We start from the raw sequence: 19,324 nt of genomic DNA, 5'->3' as shown, positions 1-19,324 counted from the left end.
TTACTTTTTTAACATTATAAAACACTTGCATTTCTGAAGAACAGGGTGAAAGTGATTTATTCGCCAAGTATGTTTCCTGATCTGAACCTTATCGAACACCTGTGAGGAATTCTGAAGAGACAAGTTGAGCATCACCCTCCAACATCCAGGCTATAAAAGAGGTCGTTCTTGAAGAATGGAAAAAGATAGATGTGGCAATATGTTGCCAACTTGTTCATTATGGAAGAGTTAAGCATGGGGGTAGATCAATCATGCTTTTGGGCTGTGTTGCAACCCATGGTACGGGGAACATTTCATGGGTAGAGAGAAGAATGTATATTGGCATCCAAAGAGTTCAATTTTGGTGTCACCTGACCAGACTACATTCTCACAGTATTTCACAGACTTGTTTAAATATTGTTGAACAAACTTTAACCCCTTCACCCCAAAGCCTGTTTTCACCTAAGTGACAGGGCCAATTTTTACAATTCTGACCACTGTCACTTTATGAGGTCATAACTCTGAAACGCTTCAACGGATCCTGGTGATTCTGACATTGTTTTCTCGTGACATATTGTACTTCATGATAGTGGTAAAACTTCTTCGATATGACTTGCATTTATTTGTGAAAAAAACAAAAATTTGTCGGAAATTATGAAAATTTAGCAATTTTCAAACTCTTAGTTTTTATGCCCTTAAATTAGAGAGTTATATCACATAATATAGTTAATAAACAACATTTCCCACATGTCTGCTTTACATCAGAACAATTTTGGAAACATAATTTTTTTTTGTTAGGACGTTATAAGGGTTAAAAGTTGACCAGCGATTTCTCATTTTTGCAACAAAATTTGCAAAACCATTTTTTTACGGACCACCTCACACTTGAAGTGACTTTGAGGGGTCTATATGACAGAAAATGCCCAAAAGTGACACCATTCTAAAAACTGCACCCCTCAAGGTACTCAAAACCACATTCAAAAAGTTTATTAACCCTTCAGGTGCTTCACAGGAATTTTTTGAATGTTTAAAAAAATTGAACATTTAACTTTTTTTCACAAAATTTTTACTTCAGGTCCTATTTGTTTCATTTTACCAAGGGTAACAGGAGAAATTGGACCACAAAAGTCGTTGTACAATTTGTCCTGAGTACGCTGATACCCCATATGTGGGGGTAAACCACTGTTTGGGCACATGGCAGAGCTCGGAAGGGAAGGAGCGCCATTTGACTTTTCAATGCAAGATTTGCTGGAATTGAGATCGGAGCCCATGTCACGATTGGAGAGCCCCTGATGTGCCTAAACAGTGGAAACCCCCACAAGTGACACCATTTTGGAAAGTAGACCCCCTAAGGAACTTATCTAGATGTGTGGTGAGCACTTTGAACCTCCAAGTGCTTCACAGAAGTTTATAATGTAGAGCCGTAAAAAAAAAATTATATTAATTTTCACAAAAAATGATCTTTTTGCCCCAAATTTTTTATTTTCCCAAGGGTAAAAGGATAAATTGGACCCCAAAAGTTGTTGTGCAATTTGTCCTGAGTACGTCGATACTTCATATATGGGGATAAACCACTGTTTGAGCGCATGGCAGAGCTCGGAAGGGAAGGAGTGCCATTTGACTTTTCAATGCAAAATTGGCTGGAATTGAGATCGGACGCCATGTCGCATTTGGAGAGCCCCTGACGTGCCTTAACAGTGGAAACCCCCCACAAGTGACCCCATTTTGGAAAGAAGACCGCCTAAGGAACTTATCTAGATGTGTGGTGAGCACTTTTAACCCCCAATTGTTTCACTAAAGTTTAGAATGTAGCATTGTAAAAATTAAAAAATCATTTTTTCTTTCCACAAAATGATGTTTTAGCCCGCAATTTTTTTTTCCCAAGGGTAACAGGAGAAATTGGACCACAAATGTTATTGTCCAATTTGTCCTGAGTACGCTGATACCCCATATGTTGGGGGGAACCACTGTTTGGGTGCACGGCAGAGCTCGGAAGGGAAGGAGCGCCATTTGAAATGCAGACTTAGATGGATTGGTCTGCAGGCGTCATGTTGCATTTGCAGAGCCCCTGATGTACCTAAACAGTAGAAACCCCCCACAAGTGACCCCATATTGGAAACTAGACCCCCCAAGGAACTTATCTAGATGTGTTGTGAGAGCTTTGAACCAACAAGTGTTTCACTACAATTTATAACGCAGAGCCGTGAAAATAAAAAATATTTTTTTTCCACGAAAATGATATTTTATCCCCTATGTTTTTATTTTCCCAAGGGTAACAGGACAAATTGGACCCCAAAAGTTGTTGTCCAACTTGTCCTGAGAACGCTGATACCCCATATGTTGGGGGGAACCACTGTTTGGGCACACAGGAGAACTCGGAAGGGAAGGAGCCCTGTTTTACTTTTTCAAAGCAGAATTGGCTGGAATTGAGATCGGAGCCCATGTCGCGTTTGGAGAGCCCCTGATGTGCCTAAACAGTGGAAACCCCCAATTATAACTGAAACCCTAACCCCAACCCTAGCCCTAACCCTAGCCCTAATGGGAAAATGGAAATAAATACATTTTTTTACATTTTATTATTTTTCCCTAACTAAGGGGGTGATGAAGGGGGGTTTGATTTACTTTTATAGCGTGTTTTTTAGTGGATTTTTAGGGTTGGCAACCGTCACACACTCAAAGACGCTTTTTATTGCAAAAAATAGTTTTTGCATCACCACATTTTGAGAGCTATAATTTATCCATATTTTGGCCCACAGAGTCATGTGAGGTCTTGTTTTTTGCGGGACGAGTTGATGTTTTTATTGGTAACATTTTCGGGCAGATGACATTTTTTGATCGCTTTTTATTCCGATTTTTGGGAGGCGGAATGAACAAAAACCAGCTATTCATGAATTTCTTTTAGGGGGGGCGTTTATACCGTTCCACGTGTGGTAAAATGGATAAAGCAGTTTTATTCTTCGGGTCAGTACGATTACAGCGATACCTCATTTATGTAATTTTTTTTTATGTTTTGGCGCTTTTACACAATAAAAACTATTTTATATAAAAAAATAATTGTTTTTGCATCGCATTATTCTGAGAGCTATAACTTTTTTATTTTTCTGCTGATGATGCTGTATGGTGGCTTTTTTTTGCGGGACAAGATGACGTTTTCAGCGGTACCATGGTTATTTATATCCGTCGTTTTGATCGCGTGTTATTCCACTTTTTGTTCGCCTGTATGATAATAAAGCGTTGTTTTTTGCCTTTTTTTTTTTTTTTTTTTTTTTTTTTTGCGGTGTTCACTGAAGGGGTTAACTAGTGGGATAGTTTTATAGAGCGGGTCATTCCGGACGCGGCGATACCAAATATGTGTACATTTATTGTTTTTTTTGTTTTTTTTTACATAAATAAATGGATTTATTGGGAAATGTTTTTTTTTTATTTGGGGATTTTTTTTAATTTTTTTTTACACATTCTATTTTTTTTTTTTTAACTTTCTAACATTGTCCCAGGGTGGGACATCTCTGTATTAGATCAGATCGTTGATCTGACACTGTGCATAGCACACTGTCAGATCAACAATCTGACAGGCAGTTTAGGTGGCTTTCTGGCGCCTGCTCTCAGCAGGCGCCGGCTAGCCAGGTCACTTCATGACCCGGAAGGAGTCCGGCGGCCATCTTGGATCCGGGGACTCCTTCCGGGTCACCGGAGCAACGCGATCTCATTGCGTTGCTCCGGTGGGAGAGCGCAGGGAGCCCCCGTCCCTGCGTGATCCCCCTCTATGCCGCTGTCACTACTGACAGCGGCATCAGAGGGGTTAAATGCCCGCGATCGGCGATAGCGCCGATCGTGGGCATTGCTGCGGGGTGTCAGCTGTCATATACAGCTGACACCCGCACCCGATCACCGCGGCGCTCAGCGCGAGACCGCGGTGATCGGTGCGCCGTACTAGTACTGCTGCTGGCACTAATGCAGTGCCGGCAGCGCAGTACTAGTACGGCGCATGGCGCGAAGGGGTTAAACGTGCTTCAACATGCATTTTGTTCAGCAATGAAGTCTTGCATAGTGAGCGTGTATACAGAACATGGAGGTTAAGGGTATGTGCACAAATTGCAGATTCTCTGCGGATTCGCAGAGTTTTTGGAGGTGCAGAAATGCTGCAGATCCACAATTGATTTACAGTACAATGTAAATCAATGAAAAAAAATGCTGTGCACACTTTGCGGAAAATCCGCTGCGGAAACGCTGTGGTTTAAAAGAAGTAGCATGTCACTTCTTTTTTGTGAATCTGCAGCTTTTTGTACCCATTCCATTATAGAAAACCACAGGGGTAAAAAGCGCAGCAAATCCGCAAAAAAACTGCAGCAAAAATGCACAAAAAACGATGTAAAAACGCGACAAATCTGCAGGTGCGTTTTCTGCCAGGAGAGGCAGGATCCGCACCAGAAATTCCTAAGCCTAATCCGCAATGTGTGCACATAGCCTAAGTGCATTACTTATAGTTTTCTTTGGAACAATTGTACCTGCTGATTCCAGGTCTTTCTGTAGCTCTCGATGAGTAGTCCCTGGCTCTTGAACAACTGTTCTGATAATTATTTTGACTGTCTGAAATTTTGTGAAGACCATCTAGTTGTGGCCAGTTTATAGTGAAATTATGTTCTTTCCACTTCTTGATTATGGCCCCAATAGTGCTCACCTTTAGTGGTTTAGAAATTTTTATGTAACCAATGCCATCCGTATGTTTTTCAACAATAAGGTTGTGAAGGTCTTGAGACAGCTCACTGATTTTACCCATCATGAGATGTTTCCAATGTGGCATCTTGGTAATGAGACACCTTTTTATAGGCCATCAGTTGAACTAGCTGATATTATTTTTCACTAAGTGGCAGAATTGCCTTCTAATTAATGATAGATTTCAGCTGGTGTCATAACTTTCCATGGCTTTTTGCACCTCTCTTTCTTCATGTGTTCAGTAATTTTTGCCTGTATCATTTCTCATTATTACGCATAACTTAATTTGAGGACATCTATGGTCTGATTTCCTAGCCTGAGTGGATTGGATGGGTTACATCTGGTGACAATTGCATGTCAATATCACCTTTAGAAAATACACTAAAATACACAGTAAAATTAGAAAAGCAAACAAAAGAAAAAAAGATTTAGACACTGAGGATAATGGAAGAATAAAGTTTTGTCTTTACCTGGAGAGTTGGTGATGGAAGCATGGAAGCAACTGAAGTTGATGAGAGCATAGGAGCACAAAAAGAAATTGGAAATAATAGGGGCAATTGTGTTTAGCTCAGCTGTGGAGAGATAAGAGTTAAATAGTAGGCATAACTATTATCATTAAGGAAATTACATGGAATAACGGATATGATTAGTAAAAACAGATTAACTGCACTGAAGTAAAAATCTGCCAAACCTAAAAGGACCTGTCACTGTCACCATGTCAATAGTGACTAGGATTTGCTTAGTGCTGCATTTTCTGACCTTTACTAAGGGGGCATCATTCTAAGGGATCTCTAGGGGAACGGCTTTGGGCTACTCTGCCTCATCCCCCAGGGAAAGACCATAAACATTGTACTAAATAAAAAGGGCTATATTTCTGGAAGCATATGAAGGATTCAAAAAACGAAATCAAAGAAAAACAAAATCTGTAATACTATGTATTAGAGAGGCAGCCGGAATAAAATAAGAGCAAAAATTTGGCCACTTTTGACTACATGGTAGGTCTTTATAACTCTATGCATTACATCTGCCTTGCAGAGATTTTCTGTCAATTATTCCTTAGTATATTTCACTTTCCTCTCTATTTCTTTCCATGAAATTACATGAAATATTTACAACCTAATGTTGTGATGAAAGGGTTTGGCAGCTACACTTTCTGCACTTTTCCTGTCTGACTGGTTGATTTTAATTCACAAATCATATCCCGTTCTTTTCTCTGCAGTCTGTGCAGTGTTGGTACAACCCTCCATGATGTTGTAGCAATATACAAATCCAGGAACCAAACACCATACGATCTTCAGATGATCACTTTATTAGTATCAGTGTACACAAAAAAACATTACATGCAACGTTTCGGTCGTTCTGGACCCTTATCAATCCATAAAAATATCACCTCTTATTTGTATGGCTTGATAAAGGCCCTGTGTGGCCGAAACATTGCATGTAATGTTTTTTTTTGTGCATAATGTTACTAATAAAGTGATCATCTGAAGGAGATCGTCTGGTGCTTTGGTTCATGGATTTTTTTTGGTTCGTTTTAACTGCTCAGTCAGAGCCATTCTCTGTTCCAGCCTATGCATATACAGAGGAAGGTGCTAACATACTGTAGCTACCCAAATCTGCCAGGCAGCCCCCTTCACATCACATGAATATATTCGGATAGGGACATCTTTGGAAGTAACAGTATATTAGTAATTTGTATGTAATTATATAAGGAGCAGATATTAAGGTAACTTTAGTAGTGGACAAAACCTTTGAAGATTTTCTATATATATATATATATATATATCTACTATATAATTGTCTAAGGGTCACTTCTGTCTGTCTTTCTGTCTCAGATATTCATTGGTCGCGGCCTCTGTCTGTCATGGAAATCCAAGTCGCTGATTGGTCGTGGCAAAACGCCCACGACCAATCAGCGACGTGCGCAGTCCGGTGGCAACATGGCCACTCCTTCCTCCCCGCAGTCAGTGCCCGCTCCGTACTCCCCTCCAGTCAGTGCTCACACAGGGTTAATGCCAGCGTTACCGGAGCACGGTGTAACGCACTCCGGTTACGCAGCTATTAACCCTGTGTGACCAACTTTTTACTATTGATGATGCGTATGCAGCATCAATAGTAAAAAGATCTGCTGTTACAAATAATAATAAGAAAAAATGTTATTCTCACCCTCCGACGTGTCGTCCTGTCCTCGGCAGTGCAAGCGGCAGGTTCCCGTGCTAAGGATGCTATGCGACAAGGACCTGCCATGATGTCACGGTCATGTGACCACGACGTCATCACAGGTCCTGCGCTCATACCAAACCTGGGACCGGAAGCTGCTGCGTGCACCGCACACAGGCGACAGGACTACAAGGGCCCTTCAGAAGGTGAGTATGTTTATTTTTTATTTTTTAACCTGTTACATACGTGGCTGGGCAATATACTACATGGCTGGGCAATATCCTACGTGGCTGGGCAATATACTACGTGACTGGCCAATTATTTTTTATTTTTTAACCTGTTATACGTGGCTGGGCAATATATTACGTAGCTGGGCAATATGCTACATGACTGGCCAATATACTACGTGTCTGTGCTGTATACTATGTGGCTCTGTGCTGAATACTATGTGGCTCTGTGCTGTATACTACGTGGCTGGGCAATATACTACGTGGCTGGGCAATATACTACATGACTGGCCAATATACTACGTGTCTGTGCTGTATACTACGTGGCTCTGTGCTGTATACTACATGGCTCTGTGCTGTATACTACGTAGCTGGGCAATATACTACGTCACTGGCCAATATACTACGTAGCTGGGCAATATACTACGTGGCTGGGCAATATAATACGTGACTGGGCAATATACTACGTGGACATGCATATTCTAGAATACCCGATGCGTTAGAATCGGGCCACCATCTAGTATATATATATATATATATATATATATATAGTACTTTGACTGCTAATATAACTACATAGGAAAGGGCAACACATTTTTTCTGCACTAGATTTCATAAATTGCTGTCTATACATAATATTGGATATTCTCAGACCGCTGTAAACTGTAAATGGAACAGATTGATGGGTTATAGAATACACTTACCAATAAGGATAAATGCAATGGCAATAATAAAGGCGAGAAGGTATCCACGGATAGGCTCGTTGTTCTTGCCATAGCCCTTCCCAAAGAATCCAATAATGGGGTACAGCTTATCCTTACACAGGCACTGCAAAAATGCATTCTGTGTTAGTGGTAAGGAAATATGCTTGGGAGTGCCCATAAAATGATTTCAACCAGCTTTAAAGGGAATCTGTCACCCCCAAAACGGCCTATAAATTAAAGTAAAGCCACCGCCATTAGGGGCTTATCTACAGCATTCTGTAATGCTGTAGATAAGCCCCGATGTATCCTGAAAGGTGCTGGGAAAGGTTGGAGAGGCCCGGTGCCTGCGCACTGCAGTAAGAGGACGTCAGCGTATTTAGATGGGAGGCGCCGGACCGCGACTCCCATCGGACCCGAACAGAACCAGGACCGCCCCTGTGTGAGTATAATATACCCTGTTTTTCTTATCTTTCAGGTTACATCGGGGGGCTTATCTACAGCATTACAGAATGTTGTAGATAAGCCCCTGATGGCGGTGGCGTTAGTTTATAGGCCATTTTTGGGATGACAGGTTCCCTTTAATAGACATGTAAGTATGTTGGAAAATATGTGTGTCCATAGCATATTGTGCCATGTCGGTATCCCACAATTACATTTTCGCTTTAAAAGGAGAACATATACAGTGTTGTATCTCATGGTTCACTGTCTAGAAGGCACAAAATGAAGCGAACATCTCACAATTTAATGGGCATTTCCAATATCCTCATACCTGGAAGACTTTGGGAGCAGAGACCAGGCAGGCCAGAGCAGAGGACAGGGTGGCTGCAAAGATTCCGGCTGTGATGAGGGGGCTGAATGCAGAAACCATGCTCATTGCCTACAATAAAAAGTCAGAAATTTAATGTGAAATATGACATCTGTTCCTTTTTATTCCCCAAAATAGATACAAAAATAATAAGAAAAAAAATCACTACATTCCAGAGTTCTGGAAATCAGATCATACACTTTTGTCACTTTTATTTGTCTTGATTTTGGAGAATGAAAAGCTAATATGAAAATTAAAAAAATGACATTCATTTCAATCTCTTATTTTATCCATAACATTTTCTCACCTGATAATGGTTTGCTAGCCCGTAGTAGCAAGTTTCATTTTGGCGACATTCACTAAAATCCCAGCCAAACTGACAGCTAAGCCCTTCGCAGTCTGTGTTATTTAGAAGTATTGTATCATTTATGATGCCAGAGGCATCACGGAGGACACAAGAGCCTGTAGAGATATGTGAGAATAACATATATGACAATGTTTGTAACAGATAAATGTTCATGCAGGTGAATCACATTCTAATTGTTTTACTGTCTGAGCTGATGCTGCTCAACTACTCACCTATAGTTGCTGAAATAGCCAGGTATGACACTGTGGTCCAAAATATGGCCATCAGGGTTCCTTTAGGTATGGCCACTGCTGGATCCTGAAATATGCATTAAAAGATGAGTCTTTAAGACGTCCACCCATTCTTAAATACTATATACTCCCTAAAATAAAAATACCCTATACTCAACTCTCGTATCAGCGCTGTTCCAGGAAAGTCATTGCCACGTGACATTGTTATGCCTTGTGAGCTCTGCAGCCAATCAACGTCCATTATTGAACTATTGTGCTTTCACGTTTTAATGACGGACCTTGGACGTCTGGGAGATGTGTTAGCAGTGCTGCCTATTAGCAACCGCTGATTGATTTCAGGGCTCATGTAGCATAACTACCGTGTTTTCCTGAAAATAAGCCCTAGTATAATTTTACAGGAGTTTTGGAGTATAATCCATACTCCGAAAATAAACCTTAGTTACACTCAGAGTTGGTCTTGAGGGAATAAACTGGGCCATTGCCCAAGGCCCTCACCCTTAGGTGTTTCTATTAAGAGGTTAAGACTGCTTTAGGACCTTTGGTGACAACACGGCCATATGGCCATGATGTCACTAAAGATCCTGTAACTGCAAAGTCTAGAGGAACCAAAGAGGAGACAGGCTAGTATGCAGGGCCAGCATTAGAGGGAAGAGGGGGAAAACTGAGCAATTTCTTAGGGCCTCCACTCTCTTAGGGGCTCCCAGCTTTTCTATTCTTAGGTTATGACTGCTTAAGGATCTTTGGTGACATCACGGTCATATGGCACTGATGCAACCAAAGATCCTTTAACTACGGGAGTCTAAAGGAACGAGACTGGTAGGTACCGTATGTGCAGTATGTGTATATACATCTGTATGCCCTAACCAATCTTTCCAAACAAAAAATTATTATAACATCGTGTGTTATTTTTGGAGAAACATGGTATATCGCGTGAGCCTCAGGAAACCCAGCACCTACATTGCTGGAATGGCATCAGTATAGATGGTAATATAAACAATAGGAGATTTTGAGTTTTTTGTATAAAAAAATATATATCTTTTATTAAATATAAAATATCAACAAGACAAAGAATTTATTAATACATAAATAGAACAATTTACCATATGTATGGACAAATTGCGTGATCCTATTAGGTGACAGCGCACCGTGATTGCTAATCAGGGCTGAAAAATGTAGCAGGTTTCAGACATTACCGCCAAATAGGCATATGAGGAAGCATGAAACAGAAAAGGTGCTCTCAGTCTCACGAAACGCGCGTCGGGGAGAGTGGTCGCCTTCAGGACTGAACTCTAAGATAATGGGTATTTAATCTTTCACCATAATATTTGTATATGAAATGTTTCAATGAACTTTATGTGCGACACTTACCTTTGATGTAGTGCTGTATGGGAGGGAATGCCCCTGTAACTTGACACATGCATGGAATAAGAGCACCTTTTCTGTTTCATGCTTCCTTATATGCCTATTTGGCAGTAATGTCTGAAACCTGCTACATTTTTCAGCCCTGATTAGCGATCACGCTGCGCTGTCACCTAATAGGATCACGCAATTTGTCCATATATATGATAAATTGTTCTATTTATTTATTAATAAATTCTTTGTCTTGTTGATATTTTATATTTAATAAAAGATATATATTTTTATACAAAAAACTCAAAATCTCCTATTGTTTATATTATTCCAGAGTTAGTATATAGTATTTAAAAGAAAAAATACAATACTTTTTTCTTTTCTTGCATTGTGCTGGTTTCTTTATATAGTATAGAAAGTAAACATAGGGTAAAAAAAACAACAATGGTATGGTATAATTGTATGTCACTGTAATCTGTAAAACTGCAACATTCAGAACACTATACCTTAAGGTCTCCTGAGATGTTTGCACCAGCAAGGATGCCAGTAGCAGATGGAAAGAATATAGAAAACATTCCAAAGAACGTGCCAGCTTCTCCATGCCAGTTGGGAACAAGGTTTTCCAAGAAGATTGAGCCTGTGTGCACATGAAAGGATTACACATAGACATGATCAAATGAACACTGATGAAAAAATGTGTTATCTAGCCAGGCCAGGCTTTTGTATTATGCAATTCTTCAGAATAAAGCTTTGGTTTAATTTCATGAATTTTGTCGTTTTTACAGATAATCATGTCTAAGTCTGAGTTCATCTGAGTTCAGATGAATGTAGGGTCTAATTGTCACCTACGTGCTAGCGCACATGAGCAATTTTCCATGAGGACCTCAATGGTCCATCCGCAAAGTATACAAGCGCATGCAGTTGCACATGGAGCCAATCATGTCAATTCAGGATTTGCATACTTGGGTGGCCCAATTATTATAACACCCATCTGAACTGATTGTCTATGTTGGTTCTCACCTTGGTAACTGAAGAATCCTTTAGTTTGTTTCTCTTCACTAGGAGGTAACAGTGTCCCCACTATGTAGCTTGCAAAAGACACCATGATGACAATGAAGAATACTATTTGTGCCTGTTTAAAATTATTGAGATAAATATTAGTTTATTTGTACTAAATAAGGTTTTATTATGCCTGGAAACATGTTATAAAATGTATTTCACTGTACCTTTGCTTCCCACTCCATTCCAGCTAGTGAGATGAACAGAAGAACTGTTACAGTAAGTACACCTATGATCCTGATGTCATTGACAGGGTCGACAATGACAGCTTTATATTCCTAAAAAAAGTTCAATAGACAGTTAGGAACACACTTCATCAATATCCTTTCTTACAAATGTTTTTGTTTGTTTTAGACTATGTACACGGTAGAAGGTGAGTACACAAACTTACTATGAGTAGGTCTCGAACTGTCTCCGCAAAGCCTACAGTGTGCATTGCAACGGCTACTGCATTTGCAAAAGCAAATATAAGTCCAATAGAACCTCCTAATTCTGGTCCCAAACTTCGAGAAATTAGGAAATATGTTCCACCTGTTTGCCAATGAAATACATGTTACATTTCAACATGACAGAGAAGACAGATAAAAGTGGAAGGAATTGTCATTAGGGTTCACTCACACTTCGGTATAAGAATTCAGTCCCATTCTCATCCAGGGGAGTGGCACGATTTTTTTTTCTCACTTGTTATCCATGTGGTGTCTGTTTTTCCTTACTTAACAGCTATTAATCTTTTACAGGACTATTTCTTGTTTCCTATGCTACAGAACTGTAATGTATCCGTAAAAATCGGATGCCACTCTGATGATCCATAAGCCATGTGATTTTTTTTAACACCCATCAGATTTTGGAGTGAACTCACAGCATGCTTGCCAATGCCAACCTCAGATTCACCTGGATCAGCATCCCCGGATGCACATTCAGCCAAAATGTATTGCAGCACAGAAAGCCACCAGCTCCCTGCACTCTAAAGGTACCGTCACACTCAGCAACTTTGCAAAGAGAACGACAACAATCCGTGACGTTGCAGCGTCCTGGATAGCGATCTCGTTGTGTTTGACACGCAGCAGCGATCTGTGCCATCGCTGGTCGGAGCTAGAAGTCCAGAACTTTATTTCGTCGCCAGGTCGGCGTGCATCGTCATGTTTGACATCAAAAGCAACGATGCCAGCAACGAGCATAGGGCCCCTAGATGCGTGTCGGATCGGTACACTCCGGCTGTTTGACATGGAGCTAACAACCAGCAAAAACGAGAAGTGAGTCGCCGTTACATCACTGGATCGCTCCTGCATCGTTCTGGAGTTGCTGTGTTTGACGTCTCTACAGCGACCTAAACAGCGACGCTCCAGCGATCTAGTTTAGGTCGGCTCGTTGTCTATATCACTGCAGCGTCGCTGAGTGTGACGGTACCTTAATACATGCTGCTGAACAATCAGAGGCCTGTAGCAGATGTTGGCTTGCCTGTGACAAGCAGAGCATGGCAGTGACATCATGTGCTGCTCATGCTGACGTGCCAAAGTTAGCTGCCAGCTTCTGTGCCAGCTATAGAGGAGGATACTGCATGTTGTGGGAGTGGGGGAAGGTAAAAACAATTGTGTCTTTTAAAATGTGCTGGTGAATAATGGAAGGGTCACAGGTAGCATTATACCAGGATGGTGCCCAGTATGGGTAGCATTATACCAAGAGGGTGCCCAGGATGGGGGGGCATTATAACAGAGGAGGGGCAAGGATGAAGATTATTGCAGGAAGGAGACAGGCTGGGGGACATAATCTTTAGAACCCTACAAGGGTCCATACATCTGACCAAACATGTCATTGTCCGAATTTTGTATCAAACTTCAAAAAACTGACCGTCACTTCCAAGCATAAACCAAGTGTGAACAGGTGCTAACCTAGAGTCACCAAATCATATACACTCAAAAAAGGCAGCATTTTGTGGCGCCATAGCATGCAAATATGAAAATTGAATTACATTACTGCACTAGAAACATGAAAAACCGAGAAAGCTTAGCGCATAAATTGGCCAACTCATGTGTACCTGGAAGCCACGTTAAGGCGTTTCTCCTTAGAATAAATATTCTAAGAGGAATGAAATTGATAGGTCCTGGAAAGGAGAAACGCCTTAACGTGGCTTCCAGGTACATATGAGTTGGCCAATTTATGCGCTAAGCTTTCTCAGTTTTTCATGTTTCTAGTGCAGTAATGCAATTCATTCTTCATATTTCATATTTACATGCTATGGTGCCACAGAGTGCTGCCTTTTTTGTTTGAGTCGAATTTTGTATCGGGGCCCATCGGACTCTACATACATCACTGACTGTGAGGAAATATTATAAAGTAACTGCCTCAAGTGATACCTAGCCAGTAAATTAGATAATTATCTTATATTGTTACAATCAGGCTAAGTCAAAATTACTGCTATTGTGAACAGTTAAGCAAGATGAAGATGAAATGATCGCTAAAAGGCCTAACATTAAAGGTGACATATTTCCCTTGTATTATAGGCAAAAAGAATATTCTCATGTTTTACATTTTAAATATTGCAAAAAGTTAAATGGGCCAATGCAAAAGTTTGGTCATTCTGCCCCCTTATGAAAGTATCACAGCTTGTAAATGCTTTTTATAGCCAGCCAAGAGTCTTTCAATTCTTCTTTGAGTGCTTTTTATCCATTATTCCTTGGAAAATTCTTCCAGTTCTGTGAGATTCCTTGGTCGTCTTACATGCTTAGAAGGGAGAGAGGCATTTTGATTTGGGAGCTCACAATTAGGCCGTGGTCACACTTGCGATCTTGATGAGAGAAACTCACGCCAATACTCGGCACTGCTGCCAGCACTTGGACCGGAGAGTGTGGCTGCATGTATTTCTATGCAGCCGCACACCGGTCCTGAGTGCCGGCAGCAGTGCCGGGTATTGATGCGAGAGACTCGCGCGACTTTCTCACATCACACTCACAAGTGTGACCCCGGCCATAGCTGGATTTCCTTCGGGAGTCGAGGAGCCATTTTGCTTTTCCAGTGCCTTTGTACTACCAGTAACTTGGAAACCATCTATATTCCCATTGACAGATGACAGACCTGAGTGGGGACTGGCTTTTTTGTGGATTAATTTGAAGCTTTTTTTAGGAACAATTTACTTAACATATGGGATCACATTTATCCGGCGCTCTATGCTGAGCACTTACATTGGGGTTTCCATCTAAATTTCTGAGTGACGCAATTCAGATGAAACCCCCAGGGATCCATTCACTGTAATGAGGCAGCAGAGTTACCCTGGAGTCCGTCTGGTCTCTGTTCAGTGTTGTCATTTTTTTCAGAGGTGCACAAAACTGTGTCCAACGGCACTTTTATGCAATCCTAAAAAGACGGACACCGCCAGATCATAGGCCAGTGAGCGTCCACCGTGCCTCCATCTGCCTCATTATAGGGAATCTTCCACCGGGGCTTCCATCTGAATCACGTATTTCAGAGATTTACATGGAAAATCCAGTGTAAGCGCTCAATGCAGAACGTAGGAGAAATGTGCGCCGAGTCTTATTGCGATACTATTTTTATTTACATCAATCTTTTTGATCGTTTTTTATTCCACTTTTTGTTCGATGTGAAGAAAAAGCATTTTTTCAAATAAATGTTTATTTATGGGTACAATATATTTTTAAGTTTTTGTTATTATTTTGGGACTTTTATATTTTCACAATTTTTTTTTAACTTTTTAACTAAGTTCATCTATGGGACCAACATTGGAAGAAAACTTTGTGGAAAGCTTTCAATTGTAAAGGAAATTTTCTAAAGACTCATTATCAATGTTAGTCTTAGGCTTCTTTCACACTAGCGTCGGAATCTCCCCGTCGCAATGCGTCGGGGAGAGATTCCGACGCTAGCGTTTGCTGCATTGCACAATGGGTGCAGCGGATGCATTTTTCCGGCGCATCCGCTGCCCCATTGTAAGGTGCGGGGAGGTGGGGGCGGAGTTCCGGCCGCGCATGCGCGGTCGGAAAAAGCGGTCCGTCAGGAGAAAAAAACGTTACATGTAGAAGTCTGTGGGGAAAAATGCATCCTGCAAGCACTTTTGCAGGATGCGTTTTTTCTGCAAAACGACGCATTGTGACGGATTTAAAAAAACGCTAGTGTGAAAGTACCCTTACCTGGGAATTTTTTCAAATAATAATAATGAAAAAAAATGACACACTTGGGCTGTGGCTGGTATTACAGCTCATTTAAGTGGAGGAGACACAGACAGACAGACACAGCCCATGAACAAGTAGGAAAAAAAATGCAATCTCTAATAAACAACCTCTTAAATAAATATCAATAATAACTTTTTGTTTCTGATCAGTGATACAAAGTGCTATTGCATCCCTAAAAAGTGTGATAAAACGTACCTGATTTAACTTTCCCATTAGTAGAGATTGCAGAAATTGACAACCCGGTTATAGTTGTTACTAGTACAGACATTAAAATGATTAGCCATGTGAGACCTAAACAAAGGGAAGAGAAAATATGGTAGTTTTGGTCACTTTCCCCTGTGTGTGTGTGTGTGTGTGTGTGTGTGTGTGTGTATATATATATATATATATATATTCTATTTTATATTGACCTTGTCCTCTAAACTCCTCTAATATTCACTTTGTTCGCAGAAAGTCTACAGTATCTGTCCAACAGAGGCTTCCCTTTATAATATGTCTTTTTTGTCACTTCTCCTGTTATCACGCCGACCTTTTTAGAAAACACCAGTGATTGTCTTACCGCTGTCTCTAACATCATGTCCTCCCTCTATCTGAAACTGAACCTGTCAAAAAATGAACTCGTGTTTTCTCCTTCTATTAACCTACCTTTGCCTGACATTGCTATCTCCGTGTGCGGTTCCACAATTACTCCAAAGCAACATGCCCACTGCCTTGGGGTCATACTTGATTCCGAGCTTTCATTCACCTCCCACATCTGATCACTGGCTCAGTCTTATCTGCATCTCAAAAACATTTCTAGAATTCGCCATTTTCTTACTTTCGACTCTGCAAAAACTCTTACTGTCTCACTTATTCATTCTCGTCTGGACTATTGTAACTCTCTACTAATCGGCCTCCCTCTTACCAAACTCTCCCCGCTCCAATCTGTCCTGAATGCTGCAGTCAGGATCATATTCCTCACCAACCGTTACACCGATGCCTCTACCTTGTGCCAGTCATTACACTGGCTACCCATCCACTCCAGAATCCAATACAAAGCTACTACCCTCATCCACAAAGCTCTCCATGGCTCAGCACCATCCTACATCTCCCTGATCTAAGTCTACCACCCTACCCGTGCCCTCTGCTCTGCTAATGACCTCAGGTTAGCATCCTCAATAATCAGAACTTCCCACTCCCGTCTCCAAGACTTTACACGTGTTGCGCCGATTCTTTGGAATGCACTACCTAGGTTAATACGATTAATCCCCACAGTTTTAAGCAGATGTTCAGATTGGCCTACCGCCTCAACACATTAACCTAACTATCCCTGTGTGGCCCATTAAAAAAAAAAAAACACCCATAATCGGGTTCCTCGCATCATGTTCTCATACACTTTATGCAGTTAATAGCCCTCTGTGTCTGTACTGCTACATACTTAGGCAGTTAACTGGTTCATGCAGCTTTACATGAACACCTGAGCCTTACACTATGGCTGGTCCAAATAACTAAAGCAATTGTTACCCTCCACCTCTCGTGTCTCCCCTTTTCCTCATAGTTTGTAAGCTTGCGAGCAGAGCCCCCACTCCTCTTGGTATCTATTTTGAACTGTGATTTCTGTTCTGCTGTAATGTCTATTGTCTGTATAAGTCCCCTCTATAATTTGTAAAGCGCTGCAGAATATGTTGGCGCTATATAAATGAAATTATTATTATTTTTATCAATTCCTGGAATTCCCTCTTTTTCCATATTCTGTGTCTTTTCTCATCATTTTTAATAATCTAGCTGTTTAATGTAATAATTTTTCAAAAAGATAAAATAAAGAACAGCAAGAAATAATGGTCATATTATATTTGGGATGTCCAAATCAGATAATTTATTGTACCCAATTGTCCATACCTATTCCAGCTTGTGCAGTGATCCATGGTAACCTCAAGTACAGGATGACACCCCAGATATTTAACATGCACCGGATCTGAAGAGAGAATAAAATAATAAATGTATTAAAGTATTGAACACATTTCAATATACAAACATTGAGGATGCTTGTATATTGTAAAGGGGCTTCTTCTACAATGTCTGGCTCTTCTTACCATTACACCCTTGATCCACCCAAACCGAACAGGTTCAGAATTAGTTTTCTTTTTCTTATTCTTCTCATCAGTCTCCTCCTGGAATTCAAGCTTGTCTTCGTCACACATTTCTACATCTTGATCCAAATGTACTGGAACCAGTTGCTGTTCGTCCTGAAGAAGCATAAAGCAAAGCACTCATGATTGTAGTGACGGAGAAATGAGGAAACACTTCACAATATGAAAGCTATAAAAAGTAGGCAAGACATTTACCTGCTTCTCATTTCTGACTTACCACTATGGCATTACGAAGAAGATCAAGGGATGGGCGACTCCTTTTCAGTCTTCCAGGGGCTATAGAATTGATATAATGTTCATGTCTTGGTATAGCATCCAGAGTATTGTAGGCGATCAGATTATTACTCATAGGTAGCTGTGCAGGATTTAGGCAGATGCCAGCTGACAAAGAATTATCTGTTTCTCCACAATTCCCAACCATTTCATGTTCCTCATTTTCAGTGGAGCATGGAATCATCTGAAGTCCTGTACTAAGGTCCTCGATTGACTGGTTAAGGTGATTCAGAGCTTCTTGTACCTGTTCTTCTGGTCCATCTAAAGCTAGCCCATCAGAAGTAGAGGTGTATCCCAAGGAGAGGTCATCACCGCCAGATGAACATTCTAGAGACTCCACACTATTAGATGTGTTTGTGATAGCCATCTTTGTATTTCTCTCTGGAGAATATCCTTGAGTTGGGTAATTGCAGTTCTCATGTACATGGGCATGGTCTTTCTCAGCAGCAAGAGTATACTTTTTATGGACATTTTTGTAACTTTGTTGATCTTCAGAGCAGTAAACTGTATAGGAAACTTGCTCACTGGAATCAGGCATTCTGTTAGGAGCCCATGTTCCACAGTGGCCAGACATGGAGACTCTCTGTATAGTGAATCTGCCAATAGTGAAGGGACTACTCCTTGGGCAATTCATAAGCTCCAGACAGAAGATCTGCTGGAATTGTATATATTTTCTGGAAAAACAAAATATAGCAATTAATCATGTCACATCAACACTAAGACCACTTGCACACATTGAGAATTTGGTGAGTTTTTTACCTCAGTATTTGTAAGCCAAAACCAGGAGTATAATAATAATCAGTGGTAAAAGTACAATAGAAACTCCTGCACCACTTCTGCATTTTTTACCCGCTCCTGGTTTTGGCTTACAAATACTGAGGTAAAAAACTTAACAAATACTCAACATGCGCACATGGCTTAAGGGCTTGTTAACTCATTGCACTTTTTTTTTAAGTCTAATGTCATCTAAGTATGCAAAAAAAACAAATCCTCACTCAGCCTCTTCAACATAAAAATAAAAATGCGTTGGTTCTCGGAAAATGGTAAAGCAAAAAAAATTTTTTTTTTTACAATATTGTGATATTTTTCTTATCACTTAAATAAAAGAAAATTGCTGCATGTTTTCTATCAACGTGATCAGACTGAC

At 40.6% G+C, this 19,324-nt stretch overlaps 1 protein-coding gene across 1 annotated transcript in view; it reads right to left on the bottom strand.

Annotated features, from left to right (window-relative positions):
• LOC138666583 (solute carrier family 12 member 3-like) overlaps positions 1 to 18,811 on the bottom strand; it is a 37,428-nt gene extending 18,617 nt beyond the window's left edge. The window contains exons 1-13 of the mRNA XM_069754811.1: positions 18,122 to 18,811; positions 17,848 to 18,000; positions 17,654 to 17,729; positions 15,971 to 16,066; positions 11,986 to 12,125; positions 11,762 to 11,872; positions 11,556 to 11,667; positions 11,042 to 11,172; positions 9,168 to 9,252; positions 8,896 to 9,050; positions 8,553 to 8,660; positions 7,784 to 7,907; positions 5,163 to 5,264 (exon numbers count right to left, since the gene is read on the bottom strand). Of these exons, the coding sequence (XP_069610912.1) occupies positions 5,163 to 5,264; positions 7,784 to 7,907; positions 8,553 to 8,660; positions 8,896 to 9,050; positions 9,168 to 9,252; positions 11,042 to 11,172; positions 11,556 to 11,667; positions 11,762 to 11,872; positions 11,986 to 12,125; positions 15,971 to 16,066; positions 17,654 to 17,729; positions 17,848 to 18,000; positions 18,122 to 18,811 (2,083 nt within the window). The remainder of the gene's footprint in view (positions 1 to 5,162; positions 5,265 to 7,783; positions 7,908 to 8,552; positions 8,661 to 8,895; positions 9,051 to 9,167; positions 9,253 to 11,041; positions 11,173 to 11,555; positions 11,668 to 11,761; positions 11,873 to 11,985; positions 12,126 to 15,970; positions 16,067 to 17,653; positions 17,730 to 17,847; positions 18,001 to 18,121) is intronic.
• Between the last annotated feature and the right edge of the window lie 513 nt (positions 18,812 to 19,324).

The sequence above is a fragment of the Ranitomeya imitator genome, chromosome 1 (genome assembly GCF_032444005.1).
Source record: "Ranitomeya imitator isolate aRanImi1 chromosome 1, aRanImi1.pri, whole genome shotgun sequence".
NCBI lineage: Eukaryota > Metazoa > Chordata > Amphibia > Anura > Dendrobatidae > Ranitomeya > Ranitomeya imitator.
The sequence above is the reverse complement of the archived record's forward strand: the minus strand, read 5'-3'. Positions and strand labels throughout refer to the sequence as shown.